General features: G+C 40.2%; 1 protein-coding gene across 2 annotated transcripts in view; it reads left to right on the forward strand.

The window, feature by feature from the left end:
• PTPRB (protein tyrosine phosphatase receptor type B) overlaps positions 1-7,960 on the forward strand; it is a 146,110-nt gene extending 138,150 nt beyond the window's left edge. Inside the window, exons 33-34 of one of the 2 annotated variants that reach the window (XM_063927468.1) lie at positions 1,681-1,801; positions 1,891-7,960. In XM_063927468.1, the coding sequence (XP_063783538.1) occupies positions 1,681-1,801; positions 1,891-1,913 (144 nt within the window). In that variant the 3' untranslated portion in view covers positions 1,914-7,960. The remainder of the gene's footprint in view (positions 1-1,680; positions 1,802-1,890) is intronic. The other variant, XM_063927469.1, reaches the window with a different exon arrangement.
• The last annotated feature ends 12,403 nt before the right edge of the window (positions 7,961-20,363 follow it).

A 20,363-nucleotide genomic window follows, 5' to 3' on the forward strand; every position in this document is an offset into this window, starting at 1 on the left:
CGCATAAGCAGTAAACCGATGTGCTGAGGGCTCAGGCGGGGATCGCAGGAGGAGGGGAGTTTCCTCTCCCCTGCTTCGGCAGAGAAGCTGTTCATACATCATGCCAATGTAGTTTCCTGCTTCGCCTCTGTAATGAGGCAAAGCAGGAAGTGTTATAGCGGTAGTTTTCAGGGAACGCTTGAAGGTTTGGAGACTAGAGGAGAGTCTTATTGTGAGTGGGAGGGCATTCTGCAGAGTGGGTGCAGCACCAAAGAATGTCCTGCAATTGTGAATGGGAATGAAAAAGGAGTGTGGATGAGAGACATAGATCTTGTGAAGAGCGAAGCGGACAGATGTATGTTGGTGTAGTTTGGTTAATGGCTTGTGTGTGTGGGGAGTAAAAGTAATTCATATTGAATACAGTAGAATACAGGTAACCAATGGAGAGACTGACAGAGTAAGAAGACTATTGCAATAATCAATGCAAGAGATAATGAGAGCATGGATTAGAGTTTTTGCACTGTCTTGTTTAAGGTATGGTTGTATTTTGGGTATTTTTTTAGATGCATGTAGCAAGATTTAGAGACAGATTAAATGTGGGGAACAAAGGACAGTTCATAGTCGAGGATGACAACTAGGCAGTGAACTTGTGGGGTAGGGTTGATTATCGAGTTCTCACAGTGATAGATATATCAGGTTGGTAACTACTGTTGGTCTGTGGAAGTATAATTAATTCTGTTTTGGAAATATTAAGTTTGAGGTGGCGGGATGACATCCAAGAAGAAACCGCAGAAAGGCAATACAGATGGTGATAAATCTGGGGAGGATAGGTAGATATAAGTATAATCTGAAATCCAAAAGAGATGATTAGTTGCCAGGAGATGTGGTATAGATTGAGAAAAGCAGAGGACCTAAGACTGAGCCTTGCAATTCTCCAAATGATAGTGGCAGTCAAGAGGAGGTGGATTCAGAGAAGCAGACACTGAAAGAGTGATTAGATAGGTAAAATGAGAACCAAGAAAGGGCTGTGTCCTGAAGATCTAGGGATTGTAGTGTTTGTATCAGAAGAGAGTAGTAAACAGTGTTGCTTGGAGGGGCATGGAATCTTAGAGGTGGGACGGTAATTTGAGTGAGAGTTAGGAACAGAATTTAGTTGGTTTTTTCCCAGACTGGGATTAATCACTGCATGCTTGAACAGTGAACAGTGAAGGAAAGATACCATTAGAGAGAGAGAGATTACAGATTAAAAAGTCACTTGAGGTTAGAGGTTTGAGCAGAGATGAAAGTTTGTTAATATGTTTGTTCGTTAGTGTCCTGGGCATTATGATAGGAGTGGTAGATAGTCTTATACATGAGGAAGTCACTTGGTGCACGAGATTTACGCAACCCACATTGAACTTTACACAAGAGTTTTTGTAGGTGTCTTGTTAATTTAGAGTGCCACGGTTGACATCTAAGCCTACATGGAGTGTGATGCGTAGCTGGAGCCACTTCATTAAGGGCTGTGGCCGCAATTGCGTACGGCAAAAAATAGCAACACCAATAGCAAAAACAACCAAATCTGAATTAGGCCCAGTGTGATTAAACTCGCTGATATAACACACAAACACTACATTAAGATTTCATATTTATGGATGTTATTCACAATCTTCTTTGCACCTCTCTCACATAATATATTTTTGGTGTTCTTTGTCTCTGCAGTCACAATATATTTATTTGCATCAGTGTGTGCGAGATGTCTTAAGAGCAAGGAAACTGCGGAATGAACAAGATAATCCCTTGTTTCCAATTTATGAAAATGTGAACCCAGAGTATCACAGAGGTAAGGACTAACCGGCAAAGTAGGATACATTGGGATAAAGAAAAACCCTTAAAGTCTCAAATACAAACTAGATCTGCTTTATTTTTCAGAAAATGTGTATGCCAGACATTAGGTCTCCCAATATCTACAATCAAGACCAAGCTACATTTCCTAAAGCACTAAATAGCACCAGACATGATGTATGTCTTCCATAATTTATTTGTTTGGCTATTTTTGTGTAAGGTATATATAATTTAACTGTACATTGTGGTGTCATGATATATGTAAATATAAATATATATGTGTTTACAGATTGTTTTCTTAACTACAGCTTGAGAACCCTTTTTTCCAAGTTATAACTGAAGACTCTGAATGAAATATGACAACGTTGCAATAGATGGAGTTTTACATTGTGTCAATGTACCCAACACATTTGCATTAGTGCTTTCATATCTCAGTGACATATTATCCAATCGCATTGGTGCCAGAGGGTTCTACATCTTAGGTCAAACAGCATTTGGCTTATAACATTATTGTTATGAAGATAAAATTCATAGGAGGTATTTGTCAGTGAAATATGAGAAATCTTACCTCAGAAACAAGGGTGTGATTGGTCCTATGCTCTGCGATTGAAATGGAAAGATGTTTTACATATAAATACAAAATTGATGTCACTTTACAATTTACAATACTGCTTTTGTATTAATGCTTCTTGGCTTGCCATCCGAAGCATTACTCTCATTTTCTAGGTAGTTTACAATAAGTAGAATGGCTTTATGCACTTGTGGATTGCATATCAGTCTAAAGGTGGGAGTGTATCATCTGTAATGTGCAATAATTACCTACAAAACCCAACTGTATAGTTATAGGGCCATCTGATGCCTACCTGACATCTAACACTTTAGTTAAGCTCGCACTTTTATTCACTCTTAATTAGAGATGTGCGGGTCCAGATTTACTTGGTTCTTAACGCCAGAATTAGCGCAAGTTCGGATTTATCCGGATTTTTCTTATTGGGTATCCAAAACACGTGACATCTGAGAGCCAATAAGATGCCGCTTTGAGATCTGGGTAAATCCGAGTAAATTCAGGTAAATCCGAACCCACACATTTCTACTCTTAATGTAAGCATGTGAACACAGGCTTCTGTGTGTGGGTGCTGTATGGGGGGAAAATTCAATGTGTAAAGTCCTTATTAAATGATGCTTGCTTTGATTAAAATGGATCATACCATTGTAAAATAAGCTATTTAAAACTGTGGAACATGGGAGATTTGTTGTGTAATCTGGCACTTAATAAGCGGTGCCGATATGTGCTCTTACTCTATTTGTCAGATATTGAATTGACTGTTAGACCACTACAATATATTGTTGTCTTTCAACAGTACCAGGCAAATCAAAGACATATTGCATGATGTAGGATATGCACATACAGTATAATGTAAATTACTAGCATGTTCAGATAATATTGTGGCATTTAATATGTATAAAAAAACTAGCACTTTGACATTTCTTCATATGTCATTATTGTATTGTTACTGAAACTGAATGCTTTTATTAGCTGTGTATATTTTTATCATGACCTTTTTATAGAGCATTATATCTTTACTACAAATGAATGCGAAAGATATTTTTGTATCAAAGAATATACTGACAAAAATGTAATTAATTACATTGGGTTTATTTTTCTGACCTGATTTTCACTCATCCTGGCACACTAAGTTGCATACAGAGGTTGTATCTGAGTCACATTTCCATGCTTTTTCAGGCAAAGGTTTGTTAAATGTGATTCAGATCTAGTTACCATGGCAATTAGAATTTCTAAATGGTCCCTACATTATTCACTAGATAAATGAGCAATCTGATTCCATACATCACAGTAGGCACCCTACTAAAATTTTGCTGTATTGGTAATGGGCACATACAATTTTCTATGAAATATGAAAACATTCATTCATCTGTCAGCAATATGTCACATAAAAAAATAAATAAGTGACTCCATTGTATAGAATTCCTTACATTTTATATGTGCGGATTTACTTGAACTTGGGCTAAAATATTTGGGGAAAAATTGTATTTGCCATTTTCAGTAATGTTCCACTTTTTCTAATGCACTTACTGTTTTGGGGGGATGGGGGGGGGGTGTTAATTATAGGTATTTAATAATTCTTTGCTCACTGCAGTTTTAGAAATACATTGATGTAATGTATATCCCAATATATTGTCTGTACAGTTATTTGCCTAATCATACTGTAACAAGTGGGGCTAATAACAAGGTCGGAAAAACGCAACTGTACAGTAGTCTGGGCTACTAATATTCACAGACACAGAGCATCACCAAACATGTCTAGGACAAGATACTGTAGGTGAATTCATTCATGCTGTAGAAACTGAATCTCTGAAATTGGCCCAAATTTCCAAATCCAGATAATACATCTCTAATGACAGATAGGTTTATATTGAATGTGTTCACATCAAAATATCAATAAAATGTGAATGAATTAACAAATTAAAAATAGACAACACAAAACATCCACAAAATACCTATATAAATAATGGCACAAACATTGTAATGATATATAGAGGAAACGATTGTTAACTCTGTTTTTATATCAGAATATACTCTTACAGATTATTTAAAAAAAAAAACTCTTGATAAGTGAGATGACTTTACATTATTGCTGTATGGGTCCTATTTTTCAAAAAATATTTGCAGGTTATCCCCCAAAATTGGTGTACTTGCAAAAATTAAGGTTCCAACAACTGTATCATGGAAGGACTGCAGCCTTGGTCCCACTAGTATCAACAGCACAAACAGCCCCCATAGGTTTTCTATGGGGGCTGCTAAGCTGTCGGATTTATCAAGCTCTGAATTGTAAAGCATTCCGGAGCTTCGCACCACTAACTAATGCAATCTTCAGATGGTGTTATCTGCTGCAGTCTTTGGGCTACATTCCACAGAAATTATCAAGAGATGATTTACGTTTTACACATTGCAGGAATGGGTTTCTTTCTGAGCCCTGGTCCCTGCAGGTGTATATTATTACATCTTTGTGAATATTAATTTCTTATTGCCATATAAAGAAATTATAATGATCAGGTCTAGGACTCAATATTTTATAAATATGCCCCGTATATATTATAGAAAGATAAATGAAATATATCATATAACTTACTCAAGATATGACAAGATCTCGCAAACTTGCATTACACTTGATAAATTTGGCATGTAAAATGTATTAACTATCTGCTATTTAAATAATGTTTAACCATATTTATTAAAATAATTATATTGTTATCATGTATTAATAAATACATTTATTACATAGCAATTAATTTGTTAAATATAGACAAAGTGCTGGGCAGACGATTTACTTCACTGCCAATAAAGAACGTGTTAAGCATTTAATAAATATTGCTTGTTATAGGGAAAAATCATAGAACAAATAATTTTCCTTCAAGATGAAGCATTAACAAAGTGCAGACTTTTTAACTCTACGAAATAACTTGACTTCTTACTCTCACTGACAGTGATGCCAGTCCTGTGAGTGGAATGCCACTGAGTATCACATATTTGTTTGAGTGCATTGCATTTATCTGTTGGTTTAACACACTTTAAGGTATAAATAACTATATTATGAGTAAGTGGGAAAAACCTCTGCATCCTACTGTATGGAAAAGCTGGTCTGTCTACAGGTGTTCAATGGAATTGCTGGAACTAGCTCTGTTTCCATATATTATCCTGTAATCAAGCTTACAGTCCAAAACAAATGTATGTTTCCAAGATGAACCTATCGCATGCTATTTGTTTGTTTTTTTAATTCAAATAGCATTGCGTCTAGTTCACATCACACCGTGTTCAGTTTCCCTTGCGATGCGATGCACGCTCCCGTGTAGTCCATATTGCAAGGCAAAATAGTATGTGCAGGCAGGTATTTCTGAACTACATTGCAAATACAGGCTGAGTATCCCTTATCCAAAATGCTTGGGACCAGAGGTATTTTGGATATGGGATTTTTCCGTAGTTTGGAATAATTGCATACCATAATGAGATATCATGGTGATGGGACCCAAGTCTAAGCACAGAATGTATTTATGTTACATATACACATTATACACACAGCCTAAAGGTCATTTTAGCCAATATTTTTTATAACGTTGTGCATTAAACAAAGTGTGTCTACATTCACACAATTCATTTATGTTTCATATACACCTTATACACACAGACTGAAGGTCATTTAATACAATATTTTTAATAACTTTGTGTATTAAACAAGGTTTGTGTACATTGAGCCATCAAAAAACAAAAGTTTCACTATCTCACTCTCCCTCCAAAAAGTCCGTATTTCGGAATATTCCGTATTTCGGATATTTGGATATGGGATACTCAACCTGTATTACATATTGTAGTCACAGTGTATTAAAATTCGGGTGTATTTCAAATCACATGTAGTTCAAATCGCATAGCACTAAAGTACAAATTGCATAGCACAAATAGTATAGCTCAAATCGCACTAGCACAGATAGCACCGTGTGTGGGCACCACTGGAACAGAAAACAAAAGAATAGTCTTAGTCTTTTTATGTGTATAAAATCTATTTGAAACATGGGATACTGTGTTAATGTGTCATTAAATAAAACAAATAATAATAAATAATATATAAAGAACAACTGCAAAATATGTTTTTAAAAGGCAGATAATTAGGAATAGCAGAAATTGGTGTTATGTAGATTTAGGTGCATTTCCGCCCCAAACTTACATGCAGGATAAATAAAAAGCATATTTACATGCATATGTTCAGAGGAACCTATCTGTTGTTGTATCCAGCTATATATATTATTCAAGCTTAAAAGACAGATATAATATGTCATGGTGGAACAGAACTTAAACATGTTTGAACTCAAAGATGTCTGACTACAGTATACCATTTTACTTTTCGTTGTCAGCAAATCTCTCTAGACACAGATAGGTATATGCTGCCATATTTCAGTTTAAGTTCATTCCACATACCAAGTACTTAACTTGTATCAAAGGTAAATAATTGGCTGACTGATAATGTTGGTGTAGTTCCAAAGCACAAAAGATTTATTCACAGCAAAGGTAATTAATAAGTACCGCCAATAAAATGCGCAACAGCATATAACTTCTAATAAGGACGCATTATTTGGCAAGGACAGTACAGGCCAGTGTATATACCGCAAAGAATAGAGGAGTACCTCACAAACACAGTACAGATTAGCTACACTAGTCCCTACACAATAGGTCACAAAGGCATCCTAATAAAATAGCACTGTATTGGTCAGATTTTAACAGGCTTCCTGGGTCATTTAACCTTTTCCTTGTCACTGCTGTGCTATCCATGTGTGTTGTGATATCAATACATGGTGATTGCCACTCATAGGGGGATATTCAATTGTTTGAAAAGTCAGTTGGGTGTCTGTTTTTTCTATCTAATAGACAGGAAGAAACAGACACCCAACTGACTTTTCAAACATTTGAATTCCCCCCATAGAGAATACAAACAGTTACATTACTGGAAGTGTATGCATTAAACAAGCAAATAGTAACTACATGCAATTTTGAATAATAAATGTTCACAAACGTGATCGATTACAAATATATGCAGTACGATATATCACAGATCCACACTGCAAGTATGCCCAAATGAGGATCCTTAACGTGGCCGTTCTCAGTCAGCAACCGGTGAGACTGTCTAATCATTACATGTATGGTAAGATAATTATTTATGTATCTTCTGTATTGTTTTAGTTTAAATGCAAAAATCAGCAGGAACACAATTCACCCCAAATGTATTGATTGTTATTCGTAGTTATTTATCTTTTTCTGTTTTCCCCCACCCCCACCACTTATGTTTCGGATCAATCACTTTGAAATAGCAACTATCTGCCTTGGGAATGTGATAAAAAATATTCCAGAATATTAATATTCCTGATATATGTAGCAATAGCCTTATTTTACAAGGGTTGAAACCAGACACTGTGAAAATTGTTCTTAAAAAATGTAACAGCATTTTGTAAGCTTTCTCAGTCTTTTTATTCTTGTTTTAGGATTCCTGGTTTGTACATAACATTGTCGTTCAATACTATGTTATTGGACAGTTTTGCTATTTCCGTTACAATGTAATAAGAAGTTATATGTTTTTTATTCCATGTATAAACCTGTTACATCTGTTTGCATTTCACATTCGTTTCAAATAAAAGTGAAAAGCTTCAATATTCAGCTGTCGTTTTATTCTACTGTGTTTTCAAGCGTAAATATATTATAAACTATGATAACTGTATTAACCTGTTACTAGAGATGAGCAAACTGCATGTGATTTATTTATGCACTGGTGCACTTCAAATTGGATGGAAGTTGGGCATAAATGTCAACTAGAACTTAGCAGATCAGACAATATGCAATATTATGTACAGGCCCGGGATACTGTTGAATTTTTTAGGCGTTTTGGCCACAGTCAAAAAGATCTCATGAACACTTAGGGCTTTATACAGGGCAAGCCTTATATTGTTGACTGTCTGACTAGTCAGACAGTGTCAAGATTTGACATGACCAGGGGCTAGGCTGCCAGTTTGAGATGCCTGAGCTATAAGTGCAGTGATGGATTAAACCCTGTGGAGGTCCCTAGGCAGTTGAAATCTCGGGGGGGGGGGGGTCCCCTCACAAATGCTCCCCTAATACATTTTTAATTTTACCAACCAACTGTCTATGATCTGGAAACTGTAATGTGAATCTGATATCTATGTTTTATGCATACCTCCCAACTTCTAAGCACAGGGATTCTAAAAAGGTTGTGTGGCCTCATATCTGTGGGGGCGTGTACTCATGTCAGTGGGCATGGCCTCTGGTGGGTCGGCATGACCTCATGTGAAATCCCCCATTTTCATCATTTTGGGGGCGTGCCCAGCACTCCCCAAGCAACTGGGCAGCCCCTGGCTCACTACTCTGTACTGATTAGATACTGTGCCCATACAGAGCAGCAAGTAATCCCTGAATAAATAGTGCAGGAAGGTGAGTTGTGGGCTGCCTAGCTGCTCAGGGAGCGCTGAGCACTCCCCTAAAATGCTGAAAACAGGGTTGTGCTGAGGTCACACCCACCCAGCTAAGCCATGCCTCTCTCACTAGAGCAATGCCCCCTTTCCGATGTGCGCCTCAATCTGAGGGAACCAAAAGTTGGGAGGTACTGTATGTCTTAGCAGACAGACCGCAAAATTGTCCAGGTTGGTCAAGGCCATATGGGCTGCTTGCTGATCAGTTAATGAAACAGTAGGTACATGGTTTTGAAAATTCATAAAATGGCCTTACATAAACATATAGGAGCTCTGCACTGAACCTTTAACACCAGAGTGGGCCCTGCTTTACAGGACATATAAGTAGGTCCAGTACAAGACAATTCCAAGGCAACAGGTTTGGGTTTAATTTCTTTTGCCCAGTATTTTACTAATATTATTGCGTACCTATGGTTGCATTCTTTTTGTGAAATGTTAGAAATCATTAGCATGAAATATCTGAAAAAAATCAGATGAATGCCCAGATTGAAGTTTTGCATAAAAATGTCAGTTTATTAATGTTCATAAAAATAAAACAGGAAAAAGTCATTTTCACATATCATCATATCTTCCACAGACAGTTTTGAAATATCTGTCTTTTTGATAAAGTCCTTTTAGATTAAACACGTTAAGGCCTGAGATGGTGCACAACTTCTGGACTCTTAGGACTACCTGAGGATATATTTACTAAAATTCGAATTTCGGAATCATCTTTATGAATCTTCAAAATCAATTGAACTCAATTGTTTATGATTTTCTAAAATCCTTAAAACATCCCTCATTTACTAAAATTCTATTTTGCATTCAATTTTCAAATCGAATTCGATGTTCATTAATGTTTGGAAGGGATTTAGAGTTGAATTTATGAAATCCATTCCATAAATTGAACCTCAAATCCCCATTAAAATCCCCAGCAAAATCAAATGCAAAATCGAACAGAACTTCCTCATTGCTTCCTGTTGGTCCAAATGTATCATATGCACAATAATTAAAGGGGAAGCTCTCTCTTTATACTGATTTACACATGAAAACCTAAATGATGATTTAAAAAAAAAATACAGCTGAAATATTTTGAAATATTGAAGTTTATCTACCTTCCAGCCTGACTTCCACTGTCTGTGCTCACATACTGTAGTGAGTTGTTGTTAAAAAAAACCCTCTGCCTTCTCCCTATTTATTGCATAACCTGGGGGTAGTGATTTATTTAATGCACGATTATGCAATAGATGGCAGCAGAGCACAATATCAAACATTTTTGCCAAATGATATAAGAATATGCCTTCCGAATATTTAAAAAATAAATAAACCAAACATGCATTCTGTCATGGATTGGGTGGCTATATGTGCCTCTTTATACTTTTGAGGATTTGACAATGGATACAATTAAAGGGAAAGGAGATTGTTTGGGGGGTAAAGATTAGCGCACTGGATTCATCCCCAGAGGGGAAGAAAGAAATTATTGTTATCTCAATAATGGAGTCGGTATAAGAAAGAAATATCCATCAAAATTATTGCTGTTCAGCCTCACTGGACAGCATATAGTTATAGAAAATCGGCAGTGCTACCCAAAGTTGTAATTGTTGACATAAAATTGAAATAGTAGAAAGGACAACTCTATTTTGTGGGGCACTCTTTTTAAATTAATTTAAAACTTAACCTTTATTGTATCTTGAATGACTAATAAAGACAAAACAACACAACACAACATTTAACATATATCTTCTTAAAATTAACTGGTTTTGCTGATGCTATACCATCTCTCATATTGACTCATTTTCTATTTGTTCATCTCTGAATTTGGATCACATATATGGTAATGTGTCTATTCAGGCACAGCCACAAATTAACAAATTGTATCTGGTTGGACTATCTCAGCCTCACCACTGGCTAATAATAACAATGTTGCATATATTGGATACAAACAAAACAAAAATAATAATAACCAAACCTAGCCATGTCATGTCATACATCAAGGCTAATGTGTTCAACTAGCTGAGTGGTATTGATTACCTATGGTAGTGGTTGTAGGAACTTGGAGAATTTCCTAAATGTCCTAATACCACGTAAATAACAGTGCCAGAGATAAAGTTCAGAAAGAAGGAAGGTATATATCATTTACCCGTTTTCTGCTTTTCTAAATCTGATAGATAAACATCAAATTTACAATAAGAGGACCATATTGGGCATATGTATAAGTCCCAAGATCCTGCATCTGCTGTTAACCCTTCTTATATCCGTATTCAGAACTGGTTAATGAGAGTGCAGGAGAGAGGTCCCTATTAGCAAAATGTACCAGTTATGGATAGTGTGCCCAGCGAAAAATTGTTATAAAAACATTTTTATATGGAAAAACAATTTCTTATGGTATATAATAATACTCATCCAGATAGCAAGACAGGGATGAGGGTTATGGTGGTATTGATCTAATGTACCAATTATCCATATATTGTAGTTGTTGTTTTATTCTAGGAAGGAAGTATTCACAAGAAGGTGATATCACAGATTTCTGCTGTCAACGATCTTATCATGAGACCAGAGCCGGATTAAGACCATGGGGGGCCCGGGGCACTTAAGAGAGTGGGGCCCCTAATAGAGAAGGCAGAAAATAAATATATATATATATATATATATATATACACACACACATATACATATATATATATATATACACACACATATATATATATTTGCCTCCCCAAGCAGCACACCCCCTGCCACACCGCAGATCGGATCTCTCTTCCGATCCGATCTGCGGTGCTGTGCTCCCCGGATCCCGTCCTCACTGCAGCAGCGGGCGCACAGACAGGACAGCTGAGCTGAGCGACGGCTCAGCTGTCCAATAAAGTATGAATTAAGCAGCCTGCCGCTCAGTCATTGGCTGGGCACGCAGGCTGTTTCATTGATACATTATTGGACAGCTGAGCCCAGTGGCGTACCTAGAAATTTTTCTCCCCCAAGCCAAAAAATCCTTCGGCGCCCCCCCCCCCCCCCCATACCCCCCGTAATTGGCACTAGCAAAGGTAGAAAAATGTGCACGCCGCAGGCGCGCGCCAACAAAAAGGGTGTGTGGCTTTGTCGAAATGGGCGTGGCTTTGCGTGGAGGGCGTGGCATTGCAGGAAAAGACTACCTTATACCCCAGTTTTGCAACCTGCACGCCCATACGTTGGCCACCACAGGAAAGAAAAATAATCCTGATTCATGCCCCTTACATTATTTGTCATTTTTCCTCCTTATAGTAATGCCCAGTATACATTATTCCACATACTGCAATGGCCCTTAGACATTATTCCACACACAATAATGCACATGACACAATATGCACACACTGTAATGCCCCAGACACATTATGCCACACACCGTAATGCCTGTGACACATTATGACAGGAATCGCAATGCCCGTTATACATTATGCTACACACTGCAATGCCCCTGATACATTATAGCACATACAATGTCTGTGACACAGTATGACACACACCACAATGATCCTGAGACATTATACCACATACCACAATGCCCGTGATATAGTATACAACACACCGTAATGCCTGATACATTATGACACACACCGCAATGTCCGTGATACATTATGCCACACACCGTAATGCCCATTACACATTAAGTTCTACAGTAAGGCTTCTAATTACTTTTAAATTACCTGCTCGTTGCCAGGGGTTTCATGCTCTTGGTTCCATGCACGGTGCCAGAGGTTTTCATGCTCAGGGTGTCATGCTCGTTGCCAGGGGTTTCATGCACTGGGTGTCATGCTCGTTGCTAGGGGGTAGTGCTTGTTGCTAGGGCCATGCTCCCAGTGCCACATATGCCCCCAGTGCCAGATATTCCCCTACAGTGCCAGGTATATGCCCCTAGTGCCTGATATTCCCCCACAGTGCCAGGTACATGCCCCCAGTGCCACATATACCCCCCCCCCCCAGTGCCACATATGCCCCCTCAGTGCCTGCTCCCCCCAGTGCCAAATATTCCCCCACAGTGCCAGGTATATGCCCCCAGTGCCAGATATTCCCCCACAGTGCCAGGTATATGCCTCCAGTGCCAGATCTTCCCCCCACAGTGCCAGGTATATGCCCCCAGTGCCAGATCTGCCCCCACAGTGCCAGGTATATGCCCCCAGTGCCAGATCTGCCCCCCACAGTGCCAGGTATATGCCCCCAGTGCCAGATCTCCCCCCCCACAGTGCCAGGTATATGCCCCCAGTGCCAGATCTGCCCCCCACAGTGCCAGGTATATGCCCCCAGTGCCAGATCTCCCCCCCCACAGTGCCAGGTATATGCCCCCCAGTGCCAGATCTGCCCCCCACAGTGCCAGATCTCCCCCCCCACCCCCACAGTGCCAGGTATATGCCCCCAGTGCCAGATCTGCCCCCCACAGTGCCAGGTATATGCCCCCAGTGCCAGATCTGCCCCCCACAGTGCCAGGTATATGGCCCAAGTGCCTGCTTCCCCCCCCCCCCATGTGTTGGAGGGACACGGACCGCATCGCGCGTCTCTCCTGTGTCCCTCCCTGGCTCTCCCCCGCTGGTCTAATACAGGAAGTGCCGGTTCGTGAGCCAATCAGAGCTCACGAACGGCACTTCCTTAGACCGGCCGGGGGAGAGCCAGGGAGGGACGAGAGACGCGCGATGCGCTCCGTGTCCCTCCAACACAGCAGGGAGGGAGAGGAGACCGCAGATTGACATGCGGACGCTCGTCCGCATGTCAATCTGTTCTAAGGGAGCCGCCGAGCCGGGGAGCGGAGCACAGCACCGCAGATCGGATCGGAAGAGAAATCCGATCTGCGGTGTAGCAGGGGGCCCTTTTGGAAAGGGGGGCCCGGGGTACGTATCCCCCGGGCCCCCCCCTTAATCCGGCTCTGCATGAGACATTGAATCACTGATGAGAGAACCTGACGATATTTCTCCAAGGAATTAGGGGTGCTTCTACTATCGGTGTCCCTGTTTCCAGGTGACCGATGAGAAAGCACAGAAAAGTGATACAAACAATAGTGAATCCAATTGATTCTATCTTGTTATTGCTCAGTTCCTTATAGAAAACAACATAGAAATCAATACTGTATAGCAGAGGTTCCCAAACTGTGTGCCGTGGCTCCCTGGGGTGCCTCGGGACACTTGCAGGGGTGCCCTGGGTTGGTGGTCCAGGACCAATTCAAATTATTCATGGTCAATATAATAGGCAAAACCAGTGCTGGTGGCTGCCAGTCATAAAATATGTGGCCAAATAGAAGCAAATCTTGCCCCTCACCACACAACTGACCCTAAGGATGGCATATAAACACGATCTACTTAATGTAATATTTATTTCTTTATTTCTCAATAATAAATCTTTGGCCTAGGGGTGCCGTGAAAAAAATTCTGATATTCTAGAGCGCCGTGTTACAAAAAAGTTTGGAAACCACTGCTGTATAGAATAGGTGCGATTACCCTATAACACAAAACAATTGGACGTCTTCTCATATATTATAATGGGATCAGTATTAAATCCCGCTGGACGGGATCCCGGCGGTCGAAATACCGACGCCGGAATCCCGACCACACAATCCCGACAGGGGTGGCGAGTGGAACGCAGCCCCTTGGACACCCACGGAGGGAGAATATGTTGGGATTGTGCCGGTCGGGATTCCGGCATAGGTATTTCGACCGCCGGGATTCCGTTCAGCGGGATCTTGACCGCATCCCATTATAACAGGTCCGATTGTAATTACATAGGTCATTGACCGGTTCCCATTATTTATAATAGCACTGTTCATGTAATAATCTGCATATGTAATTCTAAACCATTTTATGTGCAAGCAATATAATGGAATACACCATACACTTAATAGCCCATATGGTTTATGCAAATCCCTCCTGCATTTCAATACTGGTATCAATATTAAGGTTTATATATAGTTGAATCAATATTCTCCTCCAACACCTTATACTATCATCCAAACAAAACCCTGTCTACTCGTAATTCCTTGTAATTCCATCTCTATATGAGAAATAGGTATACATCAATCAGTATGAGTAAAAATCAATACTTGAATCATATCAGAAGGTGCTGTGCCTCTGGGCCACCTGTTTCCCTATATGTCTGAAGGGAAACAATAACAATCAGAGAGCTGCCGATGATTACATCCATATCTATCCATTCCCTGTGTAACAGGGGTTGGAAATTAATTATCTACCGCTGCTCTCCATCCAGTGTGCATAAGCAGAAAACAACGTCTCAATTACACTAGCACAATAACGGTGGCCACATGCATGTGCGCTCCTCTCCCTACACCAAATTACGTAAATTATGCTTTATTTAGATACTTACTTAATTTGTGTTTATATCCAACTAGTACCCATATATTAGTATCCATATTAAGTTCAATATATGATTCATTCTTATATATTCATCTGATATTATTATACCATAATCCAAATAGAATCCTGTCTATTCAAACAGAATCCTATCTATTCATAATTCCGTCTCTATATGATATATAGATACAATTCATGGATTATACCACAAGGCGCCGTGCCACTGAGCCACCTGCTCTACTAAGTATCTATAAGAATGCATATAATCAGAGAGCTGTCAAGGATTACATCCATATCCATCAATCTCCTAATTAGCAATAAATTAGAGGCTATCCACTGCGGTTTTACCGTCCAGTGTACATGAACGGGAAACAGCATCCCTGTTTCCTGTATATGTTTACGGTGTGTCAAAGTCGAAAAATATTGTAATACATATGCCTTGTACTAACCCCATGCACATGCCCGCTGCTCGTGCACTCAGTCCGCCGTGCGTGCACATATCCGCAATTTGCGTAGGATCGCTCCGGCGATCATGCGCGTGATATGGGTATTTACGGCGGAGTTTGTGAGCGCGTAGAGGGTTATTAGAACATTACATATTTAACCCAAATAGTGTACATTTTAGATATAACTCTTTTGCACCACATCAGCGAGTATTAATAGTTTAAACAGTTCCAGGACTAAGAGATTCGCCTTTGCATGATAGGAAGGGTCAGATAAAGGTTGGAAGGTGATGTCTAGTATCCAGCTGTAGGGTATTTTGAGGGTAACATTCCGGTGTTGGTTAGAGAAAGATCGCATGTTCCAGCGTATAGTTATGTGCAGAAGCAGAATATGGATATTAACTGTATTTACTGTATATTATGTATGCGGCGGAAATACAGAGGATACCACCCACAAGAGCAGTTGGGGAAAGACATCGCCCACCTTTTCAAATCAACCTATGACCTCACCTGTAATGAAGAGACACATCTCTGTGTCCAATGGACAATGAGATTACAGTGACCATTGTATTGCGTATGTAAGTTGTGTATAAAAAGACAGTTGTTGCCTGGCCGGTCAGAAGACTCTGAACGCTTTCTATCTGACTAGCGGAGGACCGTCCGGGTTGCGCTTGCGAACATTCTCACGTATGTACATTCTCTGTAGCCATTATTCTGTTTAGAATTATCTTGTTAGCCTGTAGTGTATAATTTGTACTGTTTACCTTTTGGAATAAGCCACTGTGGCCTTAGAACCCTGTGGTTTCAACTACAAATCGGTGTTGTGTCTTCACTTTCCTGCAAGGGTTTTAAAGTGTATTTATCTGTATAAGGTGTATAGGTATTGATAAATGTGTACGCACTGAGGGTACTTTATACCGTCAGCGCTACTTAAGGTTTAAGGTATAACATCGTTGCAGTACTTTGCTGCTAAGGGTTTTAAGTATAATCATATCATTGCATTGTATCATTAACAAGGTTTAAAGGTTATCAATTGTGTGTGCGCACGCTGTGTGTACTCTGTACACTCAGCGCGGCATGTGTACGCCAAGTACGTACCACGTGCAGGACTCTGTACGCAAATAGCGTACAAAGTGCGTAGCACGTGTATTCAGTCTAACGGCCATAGCGGCTCCACGGTAATAGTGTATCTAGAGGTATAGCTTTACGGTCTAAGATAATATCGACATTATCAGGTGGCCGGGTGCATGTGCGCTGTCAGGAATCTGCATTTTCCATCACATCACTGCTGTGGAACTACAGGTTCCAGCAGTTCAGTTCTGTTCCAGTTCTCGTTTTCAGTCCTCTGCAGCCTGGAGTACATAGTGCTTCAACTAACTCACAGCTGATCTGGACACCCAATCCAGCTAGTATCTCCGCCTGCAGTTTGTGTCCAATCACTGCTGGGCAGGTGGTATAACTTCCAGTTTGTGGCTCTCTCACATCGCCTTGGACAACATGTCACATCCCGTGAACAGACCGCTCCTGTTTGCAATCCTCTGTCTACAGAGATTTCCTTGTGTATTAGACCTGTGGAACAACAGGTCCCAGCTGTTCCAGTTCCCAGTTGTTCCTGTGTTCCCGTGGAACTACAAGTTCCAGCAACCCCTCCAGCTCTCCTGCGACATTCCGTGTGCAAGTTCCTGTGTTCCTGTGGAACTACAAGTTCCAGCAACCACTCCAGCTCTCCTACTGCATCCAGTGGTTCCCTGTGTTCCAGTCTCCAGATCCCCTGTGTTCCTGGTTATCCTCCTGCATCTCTGTGGAACTACAAGTTCCAGCAACCACTCCAGCTCTCCTGCTGCATCCAGTGGTTCCCTGTGTTCCAGTCTCCAGATCCCCTGTGTTCCTGGTTATCCTCCTGCATCTCCGTGGAACTACAAGCATCAGCAATTCCTGCATTCATTTACAGGCTTCACACCAATCTCCAACACAGTGTGCTTCAGCCTCAGCTGTAGAGACTCCATCTCCAGGTGCAGCTCATCACCTCACCTGTGAATCAGCTTGCAAGCTGCCTGTGCTTTCCAATAGCACTGTGAACCCTGCATCAAGTCTTCTGCATCTGCTACCAGGTTTGCTACCATTATCATCACCTCTGCTGGCTCCACGTGTTTATCATCTCTGGTTCCCATACCAGCATATTGCCATAGACTCTCACTGTATTGCCATAGACTCTCACTGTATTGCCATAGACTCTCACTGTTTTGCCATAGACTCTCAGCTTCCACGCTGCATCATACCCATTGCATTTATTATTGTTTATTTCTCCAAGTATTCCTGCTGCCATATTGTTTTATCTTTCTCCTTAATAAACAACATTGCGCACATGCGCAGGAATCCAATCCAGTATCCTCACTTCTTCCATCCTACCTCCACTGACCCACTAGCGCCCCCTCCGGGGACACAAACCAGACCGAACCTGACATGCGCTATCCTAAATTAGTGGATTATACCAAATAGCGCCGTGTCACTGTGCCACCTGTTCTAATATGTGTCTATACACAAGTATGTAGTAAGAGAGCTGTGGAGTATTACATTCATATCAATCAATTCCCTAATTAGCAATGGGTTGGAAGTTTCTTATCCAATACAGTACTCCATCCAGTGTATACGAACAGGAGACAGCATCTCTGTTTCCTTTGCACAGGTAGCGGTAGCCACGTGCATGTGTGCTCTCCACGTTTCACAAAAGCAACTAACTTAACTATCCCTTAGAAACTGCATATATCAAGCAGTGGGAGTTAACAGGTTGTTGGTTTCGGTCTCCTTCCATCGGCCCAGGAGAGGAAGGTTTCTCATTCATTGTGTGTTATTGGTTGCAGTTATAGGGGTTAACCACTGGTTCTCTGGAAGTCCTTTGTTCACTTAGAATGTGGCTTTATATTCATACATTTTGTCATAACTAATCATTGCAATGTGCTACAATTTACCCATAGCTATCAAATTAATCCACACATTCTCCTGACAATTTTGACACTAAACATGCTATAATAAATTTGTTCCGTCCCAATAATACATATATATCTGGTTTTACACTCTATTATATAAATACATTATGTCTGGTTTTGTCTATGTGTAATATATGTGTTGTATGAAATATGTCTTTGTGGCTTCTCTGTGCAAATGCTTTTGCTACCGTATATCCTGTCCATGCTGCATGTATGCGGACGCACGGCGGTAACACACACAAGCATAGGCCACTCTGTTTGGAGTTTATACGTGTGTGTGTAATATTTTTGACTTTGACAGTCCACCCTTTGAGAGTAAACAATAACTGTCATAACTGTCACACTAAACATAATTTAAAAAATTATTTCAAACAATAATTGTTGACCTAGACACATGTATGTATTCACTTCGCAAATCAGACATTGACTATAGTTGGGGAAGACAGGGAAGAGGACGGGACATCCTCTATATGCGCTCGGCGGTCGTGAGACCACTGGTTGGATGTGGGATGACATTGAAGCTATAGAGTATGCTGGACAGTGCTATAGCCTATGATGTATGATCTGAACGATCGTTGCATACATACATGTACCTACGTCTTTGTACACTGATGTTCGGATTCGATAGAGGTTTTGCTGGGTGAAAGGAGAAAACACAAACAAGTTAGAGAGACATATAAAATCTTCATGGTATATATTCCTATCACTCCCTGAACATTGTTTCAATTTCTGGGTCATATACCAAATCTGTTTCATCATTAAACAAGGGTTATTATTTCAGGTAGTGTTCTTCCTAGATAACATAAACCTTCGGAGTTCGGGGAGAGCCACTCAAACTTTTCTTCCACATAAAACAATCTTTTGTACAGTCATGGTATTAATTAGCTCTTTATCTTCCATGTGTGAATAGGTCATTGTCTGATTGTTCCTGATTACCTCCCAATTTCCTGGTTTCCTGAAATTGGTGAGATTTAAACATACCAGGGATTTATCTATGGTACTGGTAGATCTTAAGACTAGAGGGTCAAGTTATATTATGTTCCTTGTCCACCGGTCCCCCCCCCCTTCCGTGTCATTCAAGTACCTCAGCTAACTCTAAAGAATATGGCACTAATCCTGCATTATTTGGTCTTAGAGGTACCTGTGAGCACATACAACATTCCGTTTTGTTTAAACCTTACCCACTAGTGAGTGGTAATCACTCATAGGATGTCTGTTAAATTCAACATTATTGCTTAACTGACATCTCTGGATGCACTCATCTTCAATTATAGGGTCACAATAACTACAAAATACAGTATTCCTCAGACAATAGCCTATCACGTTACCTCCGAACTCCGTAACTACTAGACATTTGATTTTCTCTGGCTTTAAACAAAGTGATAGGCTGATCCTGGGATCCTATAAAGACATCACTCCTTTCTCTAGAACCAGTTCCAGTCCCACACTCGATTCCTCAGGAAACCTCACAAAAATAGAATGTCCTGGAAAAAAAATGTTTGTCAAAAGAAAAAGAAAGATAGAACAAAACAAATCTTGCTTATAGCAAATCCATTACTACGACTGATCTTTTTTTAATCCTTTAGTACACTCAGGTAGTGTTCAACAGTGCCACCTCTCAGTCTTCACGGAACAGATTCTCGAGTGATATTTCTGCGATGTCACTCCCTTTATGAGTTTCTTCCAGACTAACGACTTTCTTGCTATGGGAATCATGGACCCAAGTCTCTCGGCTACTTTTACCGAAATCGTGCTGTCAACAAAACTTGGTACGGTCC

This window comes from Pseudophryne corroboree, chromosome 6 (assembly GCF_028390025.1).
Source record: "Pseudophryne corroboree isolate aPseCor3 chromosome 6, aPseCor3.hap2, whole genome shotgun sequence".
NCBI lineage: Eukaryota > Metazoa > Chordata > Amphibia > Anura > Myobatrachidae > Pseudophryne > Pseudophryne corroboree.